The sequence below is a fragment of the Primulina eburnea genome, chromosome 15 (assembly GCF_022965805.1).
Source record: "Primulina eburnea isolate SZY01 chromosome 15, ASM2296580v1, whole genome shotgun sequence".
NCBI lineage: Eukaryota > Viridiplantae > Streptophyta > Magnoliopsida > Lamiales > Gesneriaceae > Primulina > Primulina eburnea.
Genome location: NC_133115.1, coordinates 24,091,637 through 24,109,928, shown reverse-complemented (window position 1 = coordinate 24,109,928; position 18,292 = coordinate 24,091,637). Strand labels below are relative to the sequence as shown.

The 18,292-nt window shown below is 35.5% G+C and overlaps 1 protein-coding gene across 1 annotated transcript; it reads right to left on the bottom strand.

Annotated features, from left to right (window-relative positions):
- Window positions 1–5,531: 5,531 nt before the first annotated feature.
- LOC140813488 (nuclear pore complex protein NUP133) lies at window positions 5,532–13,922 on the bottom strand. Its single transcript, XM_073171972.1, has 8 exons — window positions 13,616–13,922; window positions 12,501–12,625; window positions 10,621–12,411; window positions 9,646–10,364; window positions 9,073–9,222; window positions 8,064–8,397; window positions 7,603–7,670; window positions 5,532–6,364 (listed from the first exon to the last, which is right to left on the bottom strand). The coding sequence occupies exons 1-8, from the start codon at window positions 13,795–13,797 to the stop codon at window positions 5,837–5,839; spliced, it is 3,897 nt and encodes a 1,298-aa protein (XP_073028073.1). The 5' UTR covers window positions 13,798–13,922; the 3' UTR covers window positions 5,532–5,836.
- Window positions 13,923–18,292: the final 4,370 nt, after the last annotated feature.

The window sequence follows — 18,292 nt, the reverse complement described above, 5'->3', positions numbered from 1 at the left end:
GTATAAAAGACTTGCATTTATTAGTGGATATTTTACCTGTTTATTTCTCTCTCTTTATGCTTATGTCTTTTTGATTATCGCAAAAAGGGGGAGAATTTATTTGGTTAAAATTGCTATTAATTCAACCTCTTAGACTTGTTATTTGATTAAGGGGGAGTTATTTAATAACCATTAGATTATGTTGATTATTGTTTCTCAATTTTTAACCAAGTTTTGTGATCATCAAAAAGGGGGAGATTGTTACGCCTTAAACGCATACAAATCTCGAGGATGAGATTAATGTTTTTAATGCTGTAACATATCCCAAAGTTTTTGTTTTGATGATACCAAAATTTGGATTAAAAATGTACTAATGTTTTATATTGAGGCATGCAGGAAATTGAGAACAAGGTTACGTTCGGAAGATCCGAAATTTGGTTCGGACGTTCCGAAATTGTGCCAATCAGAAGCAAAATAGAAGCTGTTCGGAAGCTGCGAGGAGCAAGTTCGGACGTTCCGAAGACTGGATCGGACGTTCCGAACACAAGCAATCAAATCACTTCAATCCGGAGACAAATTGATCTGACTGTTGATTGAGTAGATTTCGGACGCTACGATGGACATGATCGGAAGCTACGAAGTGTTGAAGATTTCAAATCTCCGGAAACGCGGGAATGTTCGGACGGTACGAACTGGAGTTCGGACCTTCCGAAGTTGTTCATACACTGTCTAAAAGAACTGTTCAGAAGAAACGAAGTTTGATCGGTCCCTCCGAAGCATATGTTCGGACCCTACGAAGTCAAGAACGGAAGATCCGAAGTCATTCCAGAATTACGCAAATTGATTTCAATCACATCGGACGTTCCGAAGTATAAACAGAAGATCCGAACCTTGGCGTCCAAGACTAGCATAAATAGGCCTTTGAGGATGCATTCTCAATCATCCCACTCCATTCTCTCTTGTCTCTTACAAAGCTTTCTACTATCTCTTGTGTGCGTTGATTAAAAGAGTTGTAATATCAAAAGAGTTGTAGAAAAAGAGTGAAAGTAATACTCTCGAGTGGGTTGTAAAGTTCGTGGCTATCCTTGGAGCCCTCAAGGCCAAGTAGACGCATCGAGGCGTGGTTGTAAAAGCTAGCTTGGAGCTCCTAAAGCCAAGTCGTCATAGTGATACCTCGATCCTCATCGAGAAGGGGAGACGTAGACGATTCTTCGTCGAACTTCCATAAACATCTCTATCCCTCTTTACTTTACGCATTTACTTTACTACGCATTTATTTTACGCACTTACTTTACGCATTCATTTTTATTTGTGATTGTCCCTCAAGTCTTCCGCTTGCAATTTTTGCAAACTCGTTTTAAAAACGCTAAAGGGCCTTAAAGAACCTATTCACCCCCCCTTTAGGTTCTTCATTCGGTTTTTGAGATCTAAAAAAAATTGTTTAAACATCACAGTTTGATCAGTCACACAAACATGATCATAACTCACTCATTTCTTGTCAAAAAATAACGAATTTACCGTCAAATAAAAGGTATCAAAACGTACTACGTTTTATATGTTGAAAGTATTTCCAGAAAGTCGACAAAAAATTAACAGTACTCGAAATGAAAGCATACTCTCTTTTGAAATCTAAAATTTTGATCCAAAATCTTTTCAAAACATTTTCGCTCAAACTTTTGCATAACATACACGGATTTTGCATACAATACGCATCAAAATACTTACTACGACATGATTGATGTAAAAATAAAAGAATATACAAGCTTTGATCTTTAAAACTCACGATACAGCGGATAACGACGCGGGGGAATGCTTTGCTCTAAAAACCAACGTAAATCATCATGAATTAAGCAAGGGAGAGATGGCTGCTGAAATAATCTAAGAACCCTAGGTTTTCTCCCCCAAAAAGAGTGAATGCAAGGTGTGTGAATTGTGTGTGCTGATGGTGTGTGTAAAAATGTGTAAGTGTGTGTGAGTGTGTGTAAGTGTGTGTGAGAGTGATTAATTAGAGGAAATATTTTGCTTAATTAATTAATTAACATGCTAACCCAATACTAACATTACTAAAATTTCCTAATTAAAAAAATTAAAATACACATGTGAAAAACTTTAAAAGTTTAAAATCTTAAAATCACATAATAAATTAAATTAGGCTTTAAAAAAATGCTTAAAATTTCATTATTCTTTTAAAATACCAAATTTCGTGACTTGAAATAAAATACCACATTTCTCAAAATCACCTAAATCGTTGTCGGTCGCTTTTCCCGATCCTGCATCGAATATTCGCCTGAAACATAAAACTCAAGAAAATATTTTAACATGCATCAAATAAACATATAATAATTTAAAATAATTCTAATAATAAATCATGCATCGCTAAAATCATTTTAGAATTAAATAAATAATTTCAACCATTAAATAAATGCATAGGTTTTACGGTTACTGATTTTGGGCTTTACAATTTAACAATAAACGGCTTTAGACTAGTAATGAAACAAGTATTTAATGGATGTTCGGAGATAAAACTCCTATGTCATCCCTTCTTTTACTTATGAAGGTTTCCATTAAAAGACTTTGGTTATTCAATATCTTTTAATAACCCATTTCAATTAGAAGTTATCATTGCCTAACTGAAACTCTTAGTGATAACTTTACACTTCTAGATATATAAGTACCCTTGGTTCACCAGAGAACAAATAAAAAATACAACGGTCAAACTTGATGGCTTGAGTTTTTGGTGTAACGGAAATTTTATCCTTGATGATCTAATATGGTTCTGATGAATGTGTGTTGGGTGCAATAATTGTCCCTGTTTCGTAGAGCGATCGAACCGTGGTGCTTGAGCTGTTGTGCGGTTTAAAATATTTGAGTTGCACCATTACCAGCAGCTATAACTTTTGGTAAAGCGGAAAGTGTTCGATCCTACAATTGGTATCATAGTCAAGGTCACGGGTTCGATTCCTATTGATTGCAAGGAGTGCAATTATTGTGAGGGAGATTGTTGGGTGCAATAATTGTCTCTGCTTGGTAGAGCGATCGAACCATGGTGCTTGAGCTGCTATGCGGTTTAAAAGATTTGAATTGCACCATTACCACCAGCTATAACTTTTGGTAAATCGGAAAACGCTCTGTCCTACAATATGTGATAGGTTGAGCAGACTTGAAATTTTTTGTACGAGTGCTCAGAAATTCTTGATGATGCATATTGAAAGATGCGCAAGAGTTGTATGTTTGGTTCCTCTTGAAGGTGAATCTATATCTTTAAATAGTTGAAAGCTTCCAAGGTCGGATAAAGTTTTTCAACGATCACTTGTATCAGTTCCTGACAAAATGTGCTTGTTGCTTTTCAAATTATGTACATATCATTAAATGTCCATTTAATGTTTCTTCACTTTTGCAACTTATAGCTCTTAGCTTTCAGAAAAGTTTTTTAACTTTGGAAATTAATCAGGAATTGGTGGGTATTGTTTTGTATGCTATAACTGGAATTATTCAGAACAGTTGAAAGTAAATTATTCACTTTGCTTTGCACATATTTTGATCGGCGGTTGGATAGTAACAGTCTTTATTTAATGCAAGGCGGTTAGAAAAAGAATGATCTTCAGCTGGTAAAGAATAAAGCACTTTGAGCGTCTGGACTTCATCGGTAGTCAGAAACCTGAAAAATACAAATAGTGGTTAATGTCCTGTAATAACTCGATATTGTTATTATGTCAATCACAAAAGTCCTTCTAACAATATGGACTTCTCTTTTCATCAAGAATTTATAAATGTATACATTTTCTCGGATTTGTTACTGGCGATTCAAGCGGTGACCTAGTCTGTAAAGGATCTCAGCTGAGTAGACATGTCAAAATAGGTTGACGGGGAGGGCCAACCCGCCATTTTGGCGGGCCTCTAAATGGTCAACCCAGTCCAACCCAACCCAACCCACCTTGGGCCGCGGGTTTGGCAGGCCGGCCCGCTTATTTTTTTAAGAAAAAAATTCTAAAGAGTATCGCAGTAAACATGGAAGAAAAATATATTTCAGTCAAATAGTTTCATAAAATACTTAAAAACATTGAAATAAGAAATTAAGAAAGCATATAATATAATCCATAAAAAGTAAAATGTTTAAATCAAACATGAAGATTGAGAAATGGAATAGAACATAAAGTCGAGGAAAGAGACATTTGTAAATTTTAAAAAATATTATTTCTTCAACAATACATATAATTAGCAAACCTCTGTCGGGTCCTTAAAATTTCACTGCAACTCGTCGGACTTCAAACGAAACTGCTCTTGGGTTCACAAACAACTGCTATGCTTAATAATTATTTTAAGATTCGTGAATAAAATTTACAAGAATTTCTTCACTTTTGTTTTCTATATGTATATCTGTAAATTTCTCTTTTTTTATTTTCTTTATTAATATTTGTTCTAAGAGTAAATTATCAATATATTTGCTCTAATACATGGGGGCGCACGAAACTTATTCTAATTTTTATATAAAACTTAAAAATTAAAAATATAAAATTTTATCCTAATTTAGCTGGCCGTTTGGGTCCGACCCGTCTTGACCCGCAATCCAAACGGGCTTAACCCATTTGACTCGTCTCCAAATAGACTGTTATTTTATCAAGCCAATCCGTTCAATTTTTATGGCGAGGCGGGTAACCCATTTTGACAAGTCTACAGCTGAGTCATCACGGTACAACGGAGATTCGAGAATTGCTTGCTTATCCTAACTTCATCTCCTTAAAACATAACAGATGAGACACACAGCAAATGTAATAACAGTACATAGATTAGCCCATCAAGTACTTTCTTTTATGTCAAGTTTTGTGTTCTTTGACTTATTGTACTTGCTTTTCAAAACTAGAGAACTCGGTTTTAATTAGTGTTACTATTCTAAAAAAAATTATCTTTTATGTGAAGTTAATTATCATTTTGCTTTTGACCAAATTATCTTTCACCTCTTTCCTTCTTAGATTAGTGATGGCCTTTAGTTTTTTTTAAAAAAAATTTATTTTTTAAAAGTGAGGGACAATATTTAATTTTATTTGGACAATCCATTTTGCTCTACATGGACTGATAAAATATTATCATTCATATCTTTTTATTTTTATTTATTTATTATAAAAAAGATAACTTATTCCAAATTTAATTATTCAAACTAATAACATATTATTAGTATTTATAACTATTTTACATCAAACTCAACCATTTTAATAATCGTACAATTTCTTATCATATGTTATCTATCCAAGTAAATATATATTGTGCCATATGAACCATAATTTATCTCATATTTATGACAGCGTTACCATATCGGTGTTTCGCTAAGAAAATGATTAAAACTAAAAAAAGTTATTGGATTAAAACCTACCTTTGATTAAAAAAGATCAAAATCGAATTTATACTAGCTAATTAGAACAATTTTACTATTTCTCAAATGAAAAGAACAGCTAAGACAGGTGAAATCACATACATGTATCTTGGAATCATTTTGAAAGGGTAATAATTTGAAAATTCATACGTAGCAAGCTATTTAAGTAATCAAATTCTTCCATCCAAATATTTGAAATATATATACTAAAAATGTGTGAAGAAATATACTTGTTTCTCAAAATCTTGCTACTTATTCTGCTCACTTTCAAACGTTATATCGAAGACCTTACACGAAAAATACTCGTCAAAATCAACCTCCCTCACAAATAAACAAATTCTTGATTTCAGTTGCTCCCCAGCAAATATAGGTTTAAGTTCACTGGCTCTAACTTGGGGGACTGCAATTATAATATTCTGAGAAATCATACAAGACATATTACCATTACTCCATCGGAGCACGTCCATAATCCTTACTGATTGATGCAACTTATGTGTCGTTCGAGGCGTCCCAATCACTCCCCAGCATGACTGCGGTCAGCATTAATTTGCCTGCATCTGGAAAATCTCTGTGCTGCATAAGCACGGCTTCCACAGAGGGCCTAGCGTCCTTCAAAATTGAAAGTTCGGAACTTTCTTGCCTCAGTGAAAGCACTTCATCGAATCTAACTTCAAAGGCTTCTGATTCTGGTCCATAACACTTATTCGAAGCTTGGAAAAGAACTGTTCTTTTGAGAATTTGCATGGTTGTCTCGTCGCTCCATCCCTCGTTTATAGACATTCGATGCAGTCTTCCCCAGTCATCTTGATTTGCAGCATTTCTCCAGCATTTCTCCAAGAGGGTGGTGTTGCTTCTAAGAAAGGACGCACTGGTCCATGCGAATATACTGAAGGCACGTAATGAAAGCTCCGGATTTTCGATTTCAAGGCACAATTCAATAAGGTCTACTGGAGGGAGAAGCTTGTCTCCTATCGATTGCCTTTCTTCATTATCAGGCAGAAGTCTCAAACTTTCTTCCTGTTGGACAAAATATAAGCTCAAGTTCAGTACAATTCTATGAAAGGCAAAAACAAGTTGCTTCTAATTAAAAGTTTTTTTATTGGGTTTCATCACAAACTAGAAACGGATACAGCAATATGTCAATTTTAACTGGGTAAAGATTAATGCAAAAAACAAACACAAAGTATTAACTCGAGAGAAAAAAGGGAGAAAAGAGTTTTCTCTTTTCTCTGTCTATTGAATAATACTAGCACAAAATTATACACGCACTAAGTACTCGAAAACGTGGAAGGAAAAATTTACATAACCACAGTAACAACAATGTAACCGACTAGTAATCTTGATGACATAATTATAAAACATAGCAATACGAAAAGAGTTTAAGCTGACAAGTGCGGACGAGTAAATCAAAGTTTCCTAAGGGCAAAAAAAGTATCTTCTAATAAAAAAAAATTATTGGGTTTCATCGCTCATTGGAAACAAACCCACCAGCAACATGAAATTTTAACCGAGAGAGATTAATGCAAAAAAACGAAACTCGTACAAAAGTTAAAGCTGACAAGTGCGGATGAGTAAACCAAGATCTCTATTATGCAACAACTCACCTTCTAACACATTTTTTAGCAGGTCCAGGAGAATGTGCATGGTCTTACAGGTAAACCACGATTTTTATGTACAAAATTCCTCAAGAGGTGGAAAAAGTCCTCTACGTCAAGCATTTGATTCCATAAAAGCATCTTATTTTTTCTGACATTAAATAATATATGAAGAAATATATATTTTCTGGGTCTCCGTAAATGAGTCCGTCCATCCAACGTTATCGTCGTTGGATTGGACTTTATAGTTACATTTTGAATTCAGTGTGTACCTAGTTTCAGGCAATCGAAGTTTATTATATAGATCTTAATCTCAGGAAGCTTAATATTGTTGCACCAATATATTATGATACTTTTAAAACAAAATGGTAAAAGAGATCTATTCAAGAGAGAGCAAACTGCCCCAAGCGGAAAGGATACAGACTCTTCATGTTAGATAAGATGGACACGTACCCAAAAAAATACTGATGATGATGGCAATTCTAGTACAATATCCAAAACTAATTGCTTACTCCATACACATCTAAACCAATGGCAAAAATAAAATAACCTGAATCATTATTCAGTCACTATTTTTTCTCTTCCCTTCAGATAAATGATATTTCAAAGTAGGCAAACAAGTTTGAAGAAGAGCGAGATTGGCCAGATGGAGCCACATACCTGTAACTGTAGAATGTTCAGATCTGCTTCAATGCGCTTTATCTTTACTTCCCAGCCAAAATTTCTTCCTGAAAATATGATATACTCATCATTTCGTATCACTGGTCGAAACAGTATAATTTCTTTACTAATTGCTAGCAAAGTAAAGATAATACTTCAACTTATTCACCTCAAGATTTGTCACACTGACTTACATTGACATTGATTTATTTAGTTGTAAAACCCAATAACAGTCTCGGAAATAATACTATGCACTTATGCAGTTCTATTTCAGGACAAGACAAACGTTCTAGATTGAAAAATCACATTGTTCTCAGCATGAAGGGGGCAAGAGAGAAATTCCAGATTATAAATTTATGTAAAATTAATTTAGCAAGCAGATTACGATTGGTTTAGAAGAACAGAAAAAGGATCCGATCGAACTTATAAGGGACGATATAAAGGGACAAAAAAAACCATACCAGACATAGCAGATATCTTTGCGAGATTCAGATAATGTTTTCTGTTCGCCAAAGTTAGTCTACAAGTTGAGCCACAAGATTCAATATTCTCAGTAGATGAAGGTGATTCATAGTCCTTCGAAAGAGATAATGAATGCAATGTTTCAGAAGCTGATGAAAATTGATGAAGAAATATCTCATGAAGCCATAGTAGATTTGGATGCTGCTTCAGAAATGTAGCCAGCTCTTCCTGAAATTCTTCCCCAAGTCTCATTAACTTCGAGAATTGTCTTCTGTCATAGAGTTGCTTGAACACAAAGCAACAGAAACCTCCTTTCGGTCCCATACTTTCATGCTGCAGAACAAAAAACTTCACCATATGAGAACAACTCAAAAATATGAAGGGTGAGCAGCATCCTAGAACATTAGGAAAAAAACCCAAACAAAAAGCAATAGAATAATAATAACAATAACAGACACACGTATAACTTGATGTAACTTACATTGTCACTCCCTAAGCTATACCCTAATCATAGAAACATCTATGTATCGTTGCATAACCAACACATCCCTGCCCTTAAAAGACAAATAAAAACTTCACTAGTCAAGTGACATAGATGTCTTACTATTACAAACTTCTCAAAAAGAATAAATAAATAAACCTTCGGGAGTTTCTACATTTATTCCTTCAGGGGTGTCAAAGTAAGCTACTCCAATTAATCACGACACTGCCTAATAATTTGATAAACCGTGACACCTCATCTGAGGGCCAATTAGAAACTAGAGACAAATGTTGTCACCAATGGCCCCAAATAGAATAAATAGGGGAGTGGGAGTTTGAGAGCAAGGCCAACCTACTGTCATTCAAACTTTAAAGGAGTGGGTTTGCAATTAAGCAAAACTTAATAGTGTCAAAATGTAATAAATCCTAATAGCTATTGATAAACCATGCAGCTCAAAGTCAGAGTCCTTTGGCACTATAAGAAATGGAGTAAAATGACTTGTGAAATTATTGCTTTTAAATCCATACCATAAGAGTTTGAAGGAGTTCAGAATCATTGAGGTTACTGCATATATTCCACATAGTTTGATAACCTTCGTGTCTTTTTGCAATTGACAATAATCTGGAAGAAACTTCGGTCAAAATACCTTTCTGCTCTTTATTTTGTTCAGTTGAATCCTGCAGCAGAAAAATATAACAAAAAATGAATATGAGGCCCTTGCACCAACGCATGCACAAAATCACGTCAACAATCCATTGGCTTGGCGGGATCTGGACTCTGAGGCACAATCAGTTAAAACACACGACTTTTATATCTATGGATATAAAAAAGTTTCCTTCAAATAATGAGGATCGAACACTCCATTTACTCGTTTCTCAGCACAGATTACTGATTTTGTAACAAGGATTCGACAACCGCCTTATTCTCATCTTCTAGCTTCAATTATGGTTCAACACTAGAAGAATACACCCCCGAATGGAACATCATACACACACTCAAAGATGTAGGCGAAGAATATTACTATGCAAAGTTCAACTATTTCTATAGGTTTTGAATATTCATACGAAACACTGTCTAAATTTGGATTTAAAAACACAAACCTGGATTTTAGCTTCAAAAAATAAAATAATTTGCTCATAAAGTGAGTTAAGAAGTGCATCTCTTCGATTCCAGTATTCCTCCAATAAAGTTTTGTATTCTTCTTTACGTTCAGCTTTTGCAGCAATAGCACCAGAATAAGACTCGAGTATTACTTCAGAGAGCAGTTCTAAGTTCGAATAGAAATCCAACCTCGCAGAATCATCAAGACAGTTTGCTTCATTCAACAACTGAAGCATGAATGATGCTAAACTCCATAGCCCCTTTGATATAACAAGTTTGGAATACCATGGTGTCCAGCCTTCAGGGGGTGGATACCATAGGTCATGTTCACTCCGATATTTCATGGCTGAATGGAATACAGTCACACAGGCGTTCGATAGTTCACAAGCTCTCTGAAATTGAACAAGACTCGACATCTCCTCATTAATGACAAAATCTAGCTGTTTCTCTAAGCAATGAAATATTTCCTCAAGATCTGAAACCTTGCTATAAAATACTTCAGCATTGTCCCTATCCATCAGAAGGACTGTACTCCGACGTGCTCTCTCGCCAACTAACTGAATGAGATCCCAAAGAGCTCCGGAAATCCGAGTATCTGAAGCAGAATATAAACCAAAACTGGTTGCATCAGACTGGCTGATCGTGTTTTGCAGTTCCCTCAGTCGGATCATGCCAGCAAGCTTTTCTCCATGTTCCATGATAATTTGAAGAGATTGTTCTGATATGGAAAATAGTGACTCAGATATGATAGGTTTACTCACTAAATTTTGTTTTAAGAAAGTTACTAGAGTCAATAAATAAGATCAATACCAAACTGAATTTGATCTACGAAGGAACCTACAAGCTACACATGTTTTTTTAGTATCTTTGTGTCGAAACAAGTTGATCATCACAGATAAAACCATAAAATATCCCAAAAATATTACTAAGTCAACAAAAATATAACCACAAGATAATTAGATAGTGAATTATACTTTGTCGGGAACGTAATTCTTCATGGCACTTCGACAAAGCAAGGAACTGGAGAAACTTTTGATGCTTGTGCTGCTTCTCTACGAGCTGAGTGGACACAACAGATACAACGATCTCAGGGCCTCTGCTAGATGTCCAGTGCTTAGCTAAGGTGTCGATAATAGATTTGCTTGCTCTGACAAATACATTTATTTCCCCCTCTCTTTCAAAAGCCTTAGAATTATTTAATTTGTCAAGTACACCATCAGCCTGCCCAGACAACAGAAATTCATGGAAAAGCTGAAAAAGTAATGCTTCAGAATCCTCATCCGGAGGGCTCCGAAGTGCAGCTCCAATTAAGCTAGGTCTTTGCCTATCACCAGCATTCCATGCTTCTGAACTGGCTCTTCGAGGGACAATGTTTCCTCCTGCAGCAATGTTTTTTCTCTCTTCCTGCAAAGATCTATCATTAGAACTCCCTTTACGCGACAAGCTTCTTTCAGGAGGTTCAACTCCACCAAGTAAAACTGCCCTCTCAGGTATAACCCAAACTCCAGCTTTTTCAGTGAGTACAGCCCAAGCTCCATCTTTACTGTCCTCCAAGGAAGGGAAAACTGAAGCATCAAGAACTTTTCCAGCATCATAAGGCAGATCAAACTGATAGAGTTTGGTGGAGTTTCTCCAATAATGCGAGACTGTTGCAGTACCATCACTAGAGAGTATAATAGCAGAACCAGCTGGCTTTCCTCCTACTTTTAATATCATAGATAACAAAATATCCTCATCTTCTACTCTTGCTTTAGGTACAATCACTTGAATAGGAGCTTTTTTCTCCAACACTTTCCCACCAGTTGGCTTTGTGATATCTACTCCAGATTTATATTGCATGGTCAAAAGAGAGTATTCAGTGTAGCTTGAACTGGTGGCACGATCCTTGCAAAAGATGGCAATAAGAACAGTCATTACCTTGCCATCACTATCAACATCAATATCAAGAGGCCAAATTCTCTTTTGGCCTGCAAGATCCTTCTGAATGCCCAAATCACCATCATTGCCGACAATTTCATGAGACCAAAGTTTTGACATGTTAACCTCTGGAGAAAGTTCAACTTCAAAACATTGTATCTCATGATTGGTTAGTAGAAGGAACTGTCTGTAAGGTTCATCAAATAACTGAGTGAAGGGGTGCCACATTAATGACCTAGGATAGCCCTTACTTGCCCCAGGAGCACTATTTTTACTTTCTTGAGGAAAAATGTTTTCAACCCGCTTGCGATGAATACCAGAAGGGCTGCATAGGAATCCCCAAAGCTTGCCATCAGAACTACATGCAAGAGCAATACAGCTTTTGGCAGTAGCTGAGACTGGTGAAGCAATCAGGGAGTTGATACAAAGTTTGGCTTGTGGCCACTGTTTGTTTGAGCTGTCTTTTTCATAATGAGTGGATTCTGACTCATAAAAAACAGCACTACTGACTGGAGAGATCCAGTTTGCATTATAAATATCTGGACAAAAGGCAAGACAGCGAGTTTTTTTATTACAGATTACAATCCCAGCTGAAGTGCACTGCTGAACAACATTGCCAGAAGTTCTCTTCGTATTGTCCCAGTTGACAACACGAATTAACCAATTGTTAGAGGTTGATGAATTTTTTCCTATGCTTCCACTTTCTAATAAAGTAGAAGGAAGTTCTAGCTCAACACATCCTATAGAAGCTGTAGGAGATAGGCAATTCCACATAAAAAGCCTTTTCCCGCAGATAATCCATGCTAGGGATGTCTCCTTGTCCATTCCACCCGAATTACATGGATCATCTGCCAGAAGAACAATAGATTATGGTTTTTAAGAAAAAAAAACAAAGCATAACCAGAATATAAAGTAGGCCTTGTTTGGCTAGACTAACCAGAAGCATGATTTTGTAATAACACTCCTTGTGCATCACGTACTACTTTAGGGAATTCCCCAACATATACAGGCATAACAGCATCAATCTCAGCTTCTTTATCGCTTTTCTTTACAGGTGGGATTCTGAGAATATTAGTAAAAAACTGACCACAAATTAATGATCAAATATCAACAGCCTTCAAATGCAGTTTAGTTAATATAACATAAACATTAAAATTGGTCGGTAAAATTCAAAATTGACCAATTTATAGTTTTAAATTAAGTGAAATTATATAATATCTATCAGGTATCAAATCCAGCCATTAATTCTTGATTCCAACTAAGAGTTGTGAAGCTATCTGCTAGATTAGAATCCAAATAGACCATGTTGTGGGTTTGTTTTCAAATACGAATAGCCTCATCAAAATGAAGCTGATAATGCGAAATTAAGTAAAATGATGCTCAAATTTACAACTCCTTAAAAAGAGACATGTAGAGAGAGCAGCTGGATATTATCCTGAGTTGATCATGCCCATAAATTCCACATAATCTTAGATGCGTTCAAAGCAGTTTTTATATCGACTGGTACATGTATGTTAATAAATTTAGTGGACTTGACTATACGATGATTCTAGAATAATACATCAAAGTGCTAAATGAAGAAACAACACAAAAATAAACGGTACCACTTTAGTATCAATTGTTACATAACAAAACTAAGCAGACACAAGCACACAAGTATTTTTTATGCAAAGGCCGGTCCAAGGCACGGTGAATCAACGAAAAATTAGAAAATGTGTATCAGCAGCATTTATAAGCCCCTATCTCAACCATCGAATAAGAATAAAAGAATGATAGTTTAAGCATTTTAGCTCATTATAAAAAAAAAAAACTCCAGAATTATATATCAGGTGCCCGTTCTCGAGACGGGTACAAACTGAACTGAAGGGAAAAGTTGAGAAACAACACACACTATAATCAGTACAACTTCTAATTGCAATTGTAATATTACAGAACTTATGTAAGGGTTTCATGCAAAAGGGAAATCAACCAATATCATCAATAACGCATTCAAAAATAAAATAAGCAAAAATCCAGATAAAACAACAACAAGCATATGTAGATTAAAAGGACCTTGCAATGACTGAAAGGCGAGAGGCCCAAGGAGCGGGTGTGCCAGTGGCTGGACGATTTGGAACGCTGGGACTGTCTTGCAGCGGTCTACGATTCTCCAAAAGTGGAGAATCAAAGTCTCTTCTGACTCCGACATTATTACGAACACTTGGACTGGCTTTCTTCGTGGCGGGAGAAAACATCTCCTGTACAGACAATGGGATTTTGCTAGAAAAGATTTAGGGTTTAAGAGAAGAATGATTACGGCCTGCAAACTAGAAGTTTAGCGCAGAAGCAGATGAAAGTGGGTTGCTTTGCCTCTATCTTTGAACTTTCGAATTTAACTTTATTTTTAAGAATAAAAAATTTATTCAAAGTTTTAAAATATTTAAATTAAATTTAAGAATTTAAAATTAAAAATAAAAAAAAATAAAAACTTCACATTTGTTGCAGACTGCGGAGTTGCGGTACATTTCACTATTTCAGAGTTTGAGATCAAATTTAATTGGTGGTACAATTTCAAATTTGGAAATGTGCTGCAATAATTTAAATTTAATTGTTTTATTTAGAATTAAGCTTTTTAGTCTTTTTAAAATATGTAATTTGATGTCATGCATAGGTTGTGTTTGAAATGTTAAAAAAGTGAACATGAATTTTATATTTTAAATTTAACATCCCGAAAATTTGAAGGTCTATGTAAACTACATGCTTACAAGTTATTAAATTCCTTGTGTATTTCAATTAATTTTTTTAATTGTATAAATTAATTATGTTGTGCATGTTGACATGTTTAAAATATATTTACACGTGATTGCATGAAAATATATTTTTAAAGGTTATCCGAGTTGCGATCGAGGAACGGAGACCGGAGGATGAAAAATGAAAAAAAAATTATTAAATAATTGTTTTTAATTATTGAATATGATTGATGTTTTTATTTTTGAAAATAAGGAGTTTTGAGGTGATTTTATATGCCGGGTAATTTTCATCGGTGTTGGATTTTCAACAAAAATACGAACATTTTGACAACACGGTTAATAATTTCACAAACTTTATTAAACACTAATCGGCTTATTGGGCTTATTGGGCCTAATTAACCTTGCTAACGGACCTAAGCTATTGTTAGTATTTTATTTATTATTTAAAGTGCAAATCACCCCACAATTTCATCACAAACTCACGCCTTCCCTACCCCAAAGCGTCACAACTCTTTTCCCTCAATCAAGTCACGGCACACACCATGATTTCAAGGAGAAAAGTTCGAAAATTGCAAGGAAAAATTCAGCCAGCGTCTTCTCGTCATCGTTCTTTGATTCGTCAACGTTTATTCGTGTGTTAATCGTGCAAAGGCACGTCATATTCTTTCCCTCACTCATCATCATACCATATTATGTATTTATTTATGAAATTGCATGAAAACAAGTTGCACCTTTGAAGATTTTCGTTTATGCATCGCATGTGATTTTTAAGGCATGTATTTGATCCAAAATCATGTTTATTATGTTCTTAAGGGGCTGTCATGATTAGGGTATTGATCAAGGGTTGTTTTACCCAAGAAACAAACAAAAGCTGGAACAGAAACATGTGTAGGTGGCTTGGGCGATCGGGTTCAAGCTTTTTGTTGCATGGCTTGGTCTTGGATGGGACCAGGGCTAGCTAGGGTCATGTAAGGGGTCAGGGGCTGGGGAAGAGTCCTTGCAAGCTAGGACTCCACACGAGAAGCTTCAAGCATACGCGTTAGTGTGCAGTCGCGCAGGGAGAGAAGGGGCTCGGCCAGGGGGATTCGGGCTAGGCTAGGTCAAGTGTTTAGGGTCCTAAGAGGGTGCACAAGGTTCTGGTTCAAGGGCTGGTCCAGTAGCTAGGGTCCTAGGCGCATAAACTTGGAGTCTTATCGAGTAAGGAGTTTTGGCCGAGAGATTGTGTTGGGTTTTGTGCTTTTGGTTGGGGCTAGGGTCAGGTCCTATGGGTGCTAAGGGTTCACGAGGGTCCAGGGGAGGGCTGGTTTGATGTTGGCTCAGGCCGACTCGAGCATGGCTCGGTAAAAATTAAAGATGGCTCGAGGTTAGCACTTTGGTTCGAATAGGGTTTCTTATTTGTTTTTAAAAATTCGAAACATGGCTAACGGGAGTCGAGTCATGGTTTACGAAGGCTAAATTAATATAAAAAGTCTAAGTTTTTAATTTGAGAATTTTATATTAAAGTTTAGTTTAATTCGGGATTAAAACGAATTAATATGTTATAATTAAAGAATAAATTAAAAGCCATCGATGTATGCTGAATAAAAATACAAGAAAATTAATTTAAGCTTAAATATTATTTGGGATGGTATAGAGTAAACGGAATTAAGAAAATATCGAAAACGTGAAATTTTACGTCTAGGGGTAAAACGATAATTTTATACCCGAAAATTAGTAAATGTCATGGCAGTGCTTGGGATGCTATTTTATATGTTAATATGATTATTTTGCATGTTTATGGAATTTTATGGTGAACGATAGTGTTAAAAGACATGTTGCATGTTTGGTTTAAAAGAAAAACGGTATATGCAAATTATTGATTTTTATTAAGTGATGAGAATACGAAACATTGAAGGAAGTGAAATAATTGTGACTAATATGATGATATAATGATATGATTGGAGATGTCGTGAGGGAAAAAACCCTAGAGGGAGCCTGACGATCGTGACATGATATGTTAATACGTAGGCCAATGCTCAGTTGATGGGTGAGAGTGTCGCAGATGTCCCCGCCGCAAAGTACTGTAGTTACATGTAGATGAATCCATTGTCCAATACGAATACGAATACAAATACGAAAGTCACAATTAACAATATTAATTCAACGAAAGGAATATAGAATACGTATGTGAATATGAATATGTTTATGATGTTATGAAAGTGTTTATGTTTAAGTTTATGCATCTTCATGAAAATGTTATTTTACATACAAGTATTTTCATTGTTGCATGTATTTTGTATACGTATTATTTGTTATCAAGATTATGGTGTGTTGAGTCTTTAGACTCACTAGGTGTGATTGATGCAGGTGATTATGATAATAATGATAATGAAGGTCTTGATGGTTGATTTTCTGGACTGAAGGTGAACATAACCCGAAGACCAGCGCTAATTTTTCGCACTAGACTTATGATTATGAGTTATGATTTTTAGGATGATGTTAAAGATATTTTTACGACTTTAATTTATGCTTTTGAAAGGTTTTTGGAGAGGTTGATAGCATGGGCTATACTTTTCAAATAATACTTTTAGGTTTGGTAAAATGTTGAATGGTTTTATGTTTTGACTATTTCCTTCAATTTTCAAATATTAGTTGGTTGTTTTATTTTTAAATAGTGTCAAAAATATTTTATATGCATGGGAATGTATCTTGGCCGATTATTGAGTGTTAAAAAAATTCTAGTACTTTTTAAGAAAAAGAGTAGTAGACGTGTGAGGGCCCGTATTTCGTATTCATAATTTTGCGGAATTATTAAAAATTTTCTCTTTAAATAAATAAACTTGTAACGTATAAAAACTTTCATAAAATAACCCAATGGTTTAACATAAACATAGCAGCGGAAACTGAATAATATTTTAAACAATAACTTAAAATATATAGTTATAACAAGATTTTGAACATAAAACTGAATAACTAAACGTGAGGTCCTCGGGTTCGTAGTACCGCCGATCCGAGCTAACTCACTGGTCTCCGCCCTCAGCCTCTGCATCATCAGTACCTACATCAATCAAGTCTAGTGAGTCTAAAGACCCAGCATGCATATATCATGAATAACAAGTAAATATATCATAAAATCTCCTGCAACGTAAAAATATCGTATCATAAAGCGTAACGTGAAAATAGTATCGTGAGAAATTATAAATACGTGCATATCTGAAAATCATACGTAAAAGCTTTGCTCGATAGAGCTCTGTCATAACATATCAGATCGTAATTTTTCTGTAGAGATAATGTTCTACGCAAGTGGCCCATAACATAACATGCACGTCTGATCAGACTAAACCACAGTGTACTGGGCGGTAGAGATCATCACAGCCCTTGGACTGGATATCCGTACCCATACATAATCGTAAACCGGTCGTAAGCCACCGGGTGAAGCAATCCCATAAGCGTAAGGTGGCCACAAGACATATCGCATATATCTAAAAAATAAACATTTTCTATTTTTATGCACGTAATATAATTATTATCCTGTTTTACTTGAGCAATTGAGTTGGATCGTTCCCAGGTTCGCTGCAACCTAATTCTAACATGAGACACATGCAAATAATATAAACTTGACCAAAACTTCATATTCAAACTAAAAACGAGACAATTACGCCCAACAAACTTAGTATTTAACCATGACTCTGTACCAACCAGAACCAACATCGAACCATCGTTTAGTCATTATTAAAATACACCTAAAATACTGGAAAATATATACCAAGGGCTGTAATACACGAAAATTGTGCATGGAGGCCAAAATCATGAAACGCTCTTTCGAGAGTCACTTTGGCACATTGTACCGTAAATTCTCAGTACGACCTCTAAACTTAACCAAATCACAAACGGCCAAAAACATGACCTTCCTAACTCAATATGGCACTGTCCAGTCCAAGGCCATAGGCTAAAAGTCAATCAAGTACTCGTACATGACCTCTGAACCGAAGCCTATACTGCTGTAAAATTCCAGCGGCAG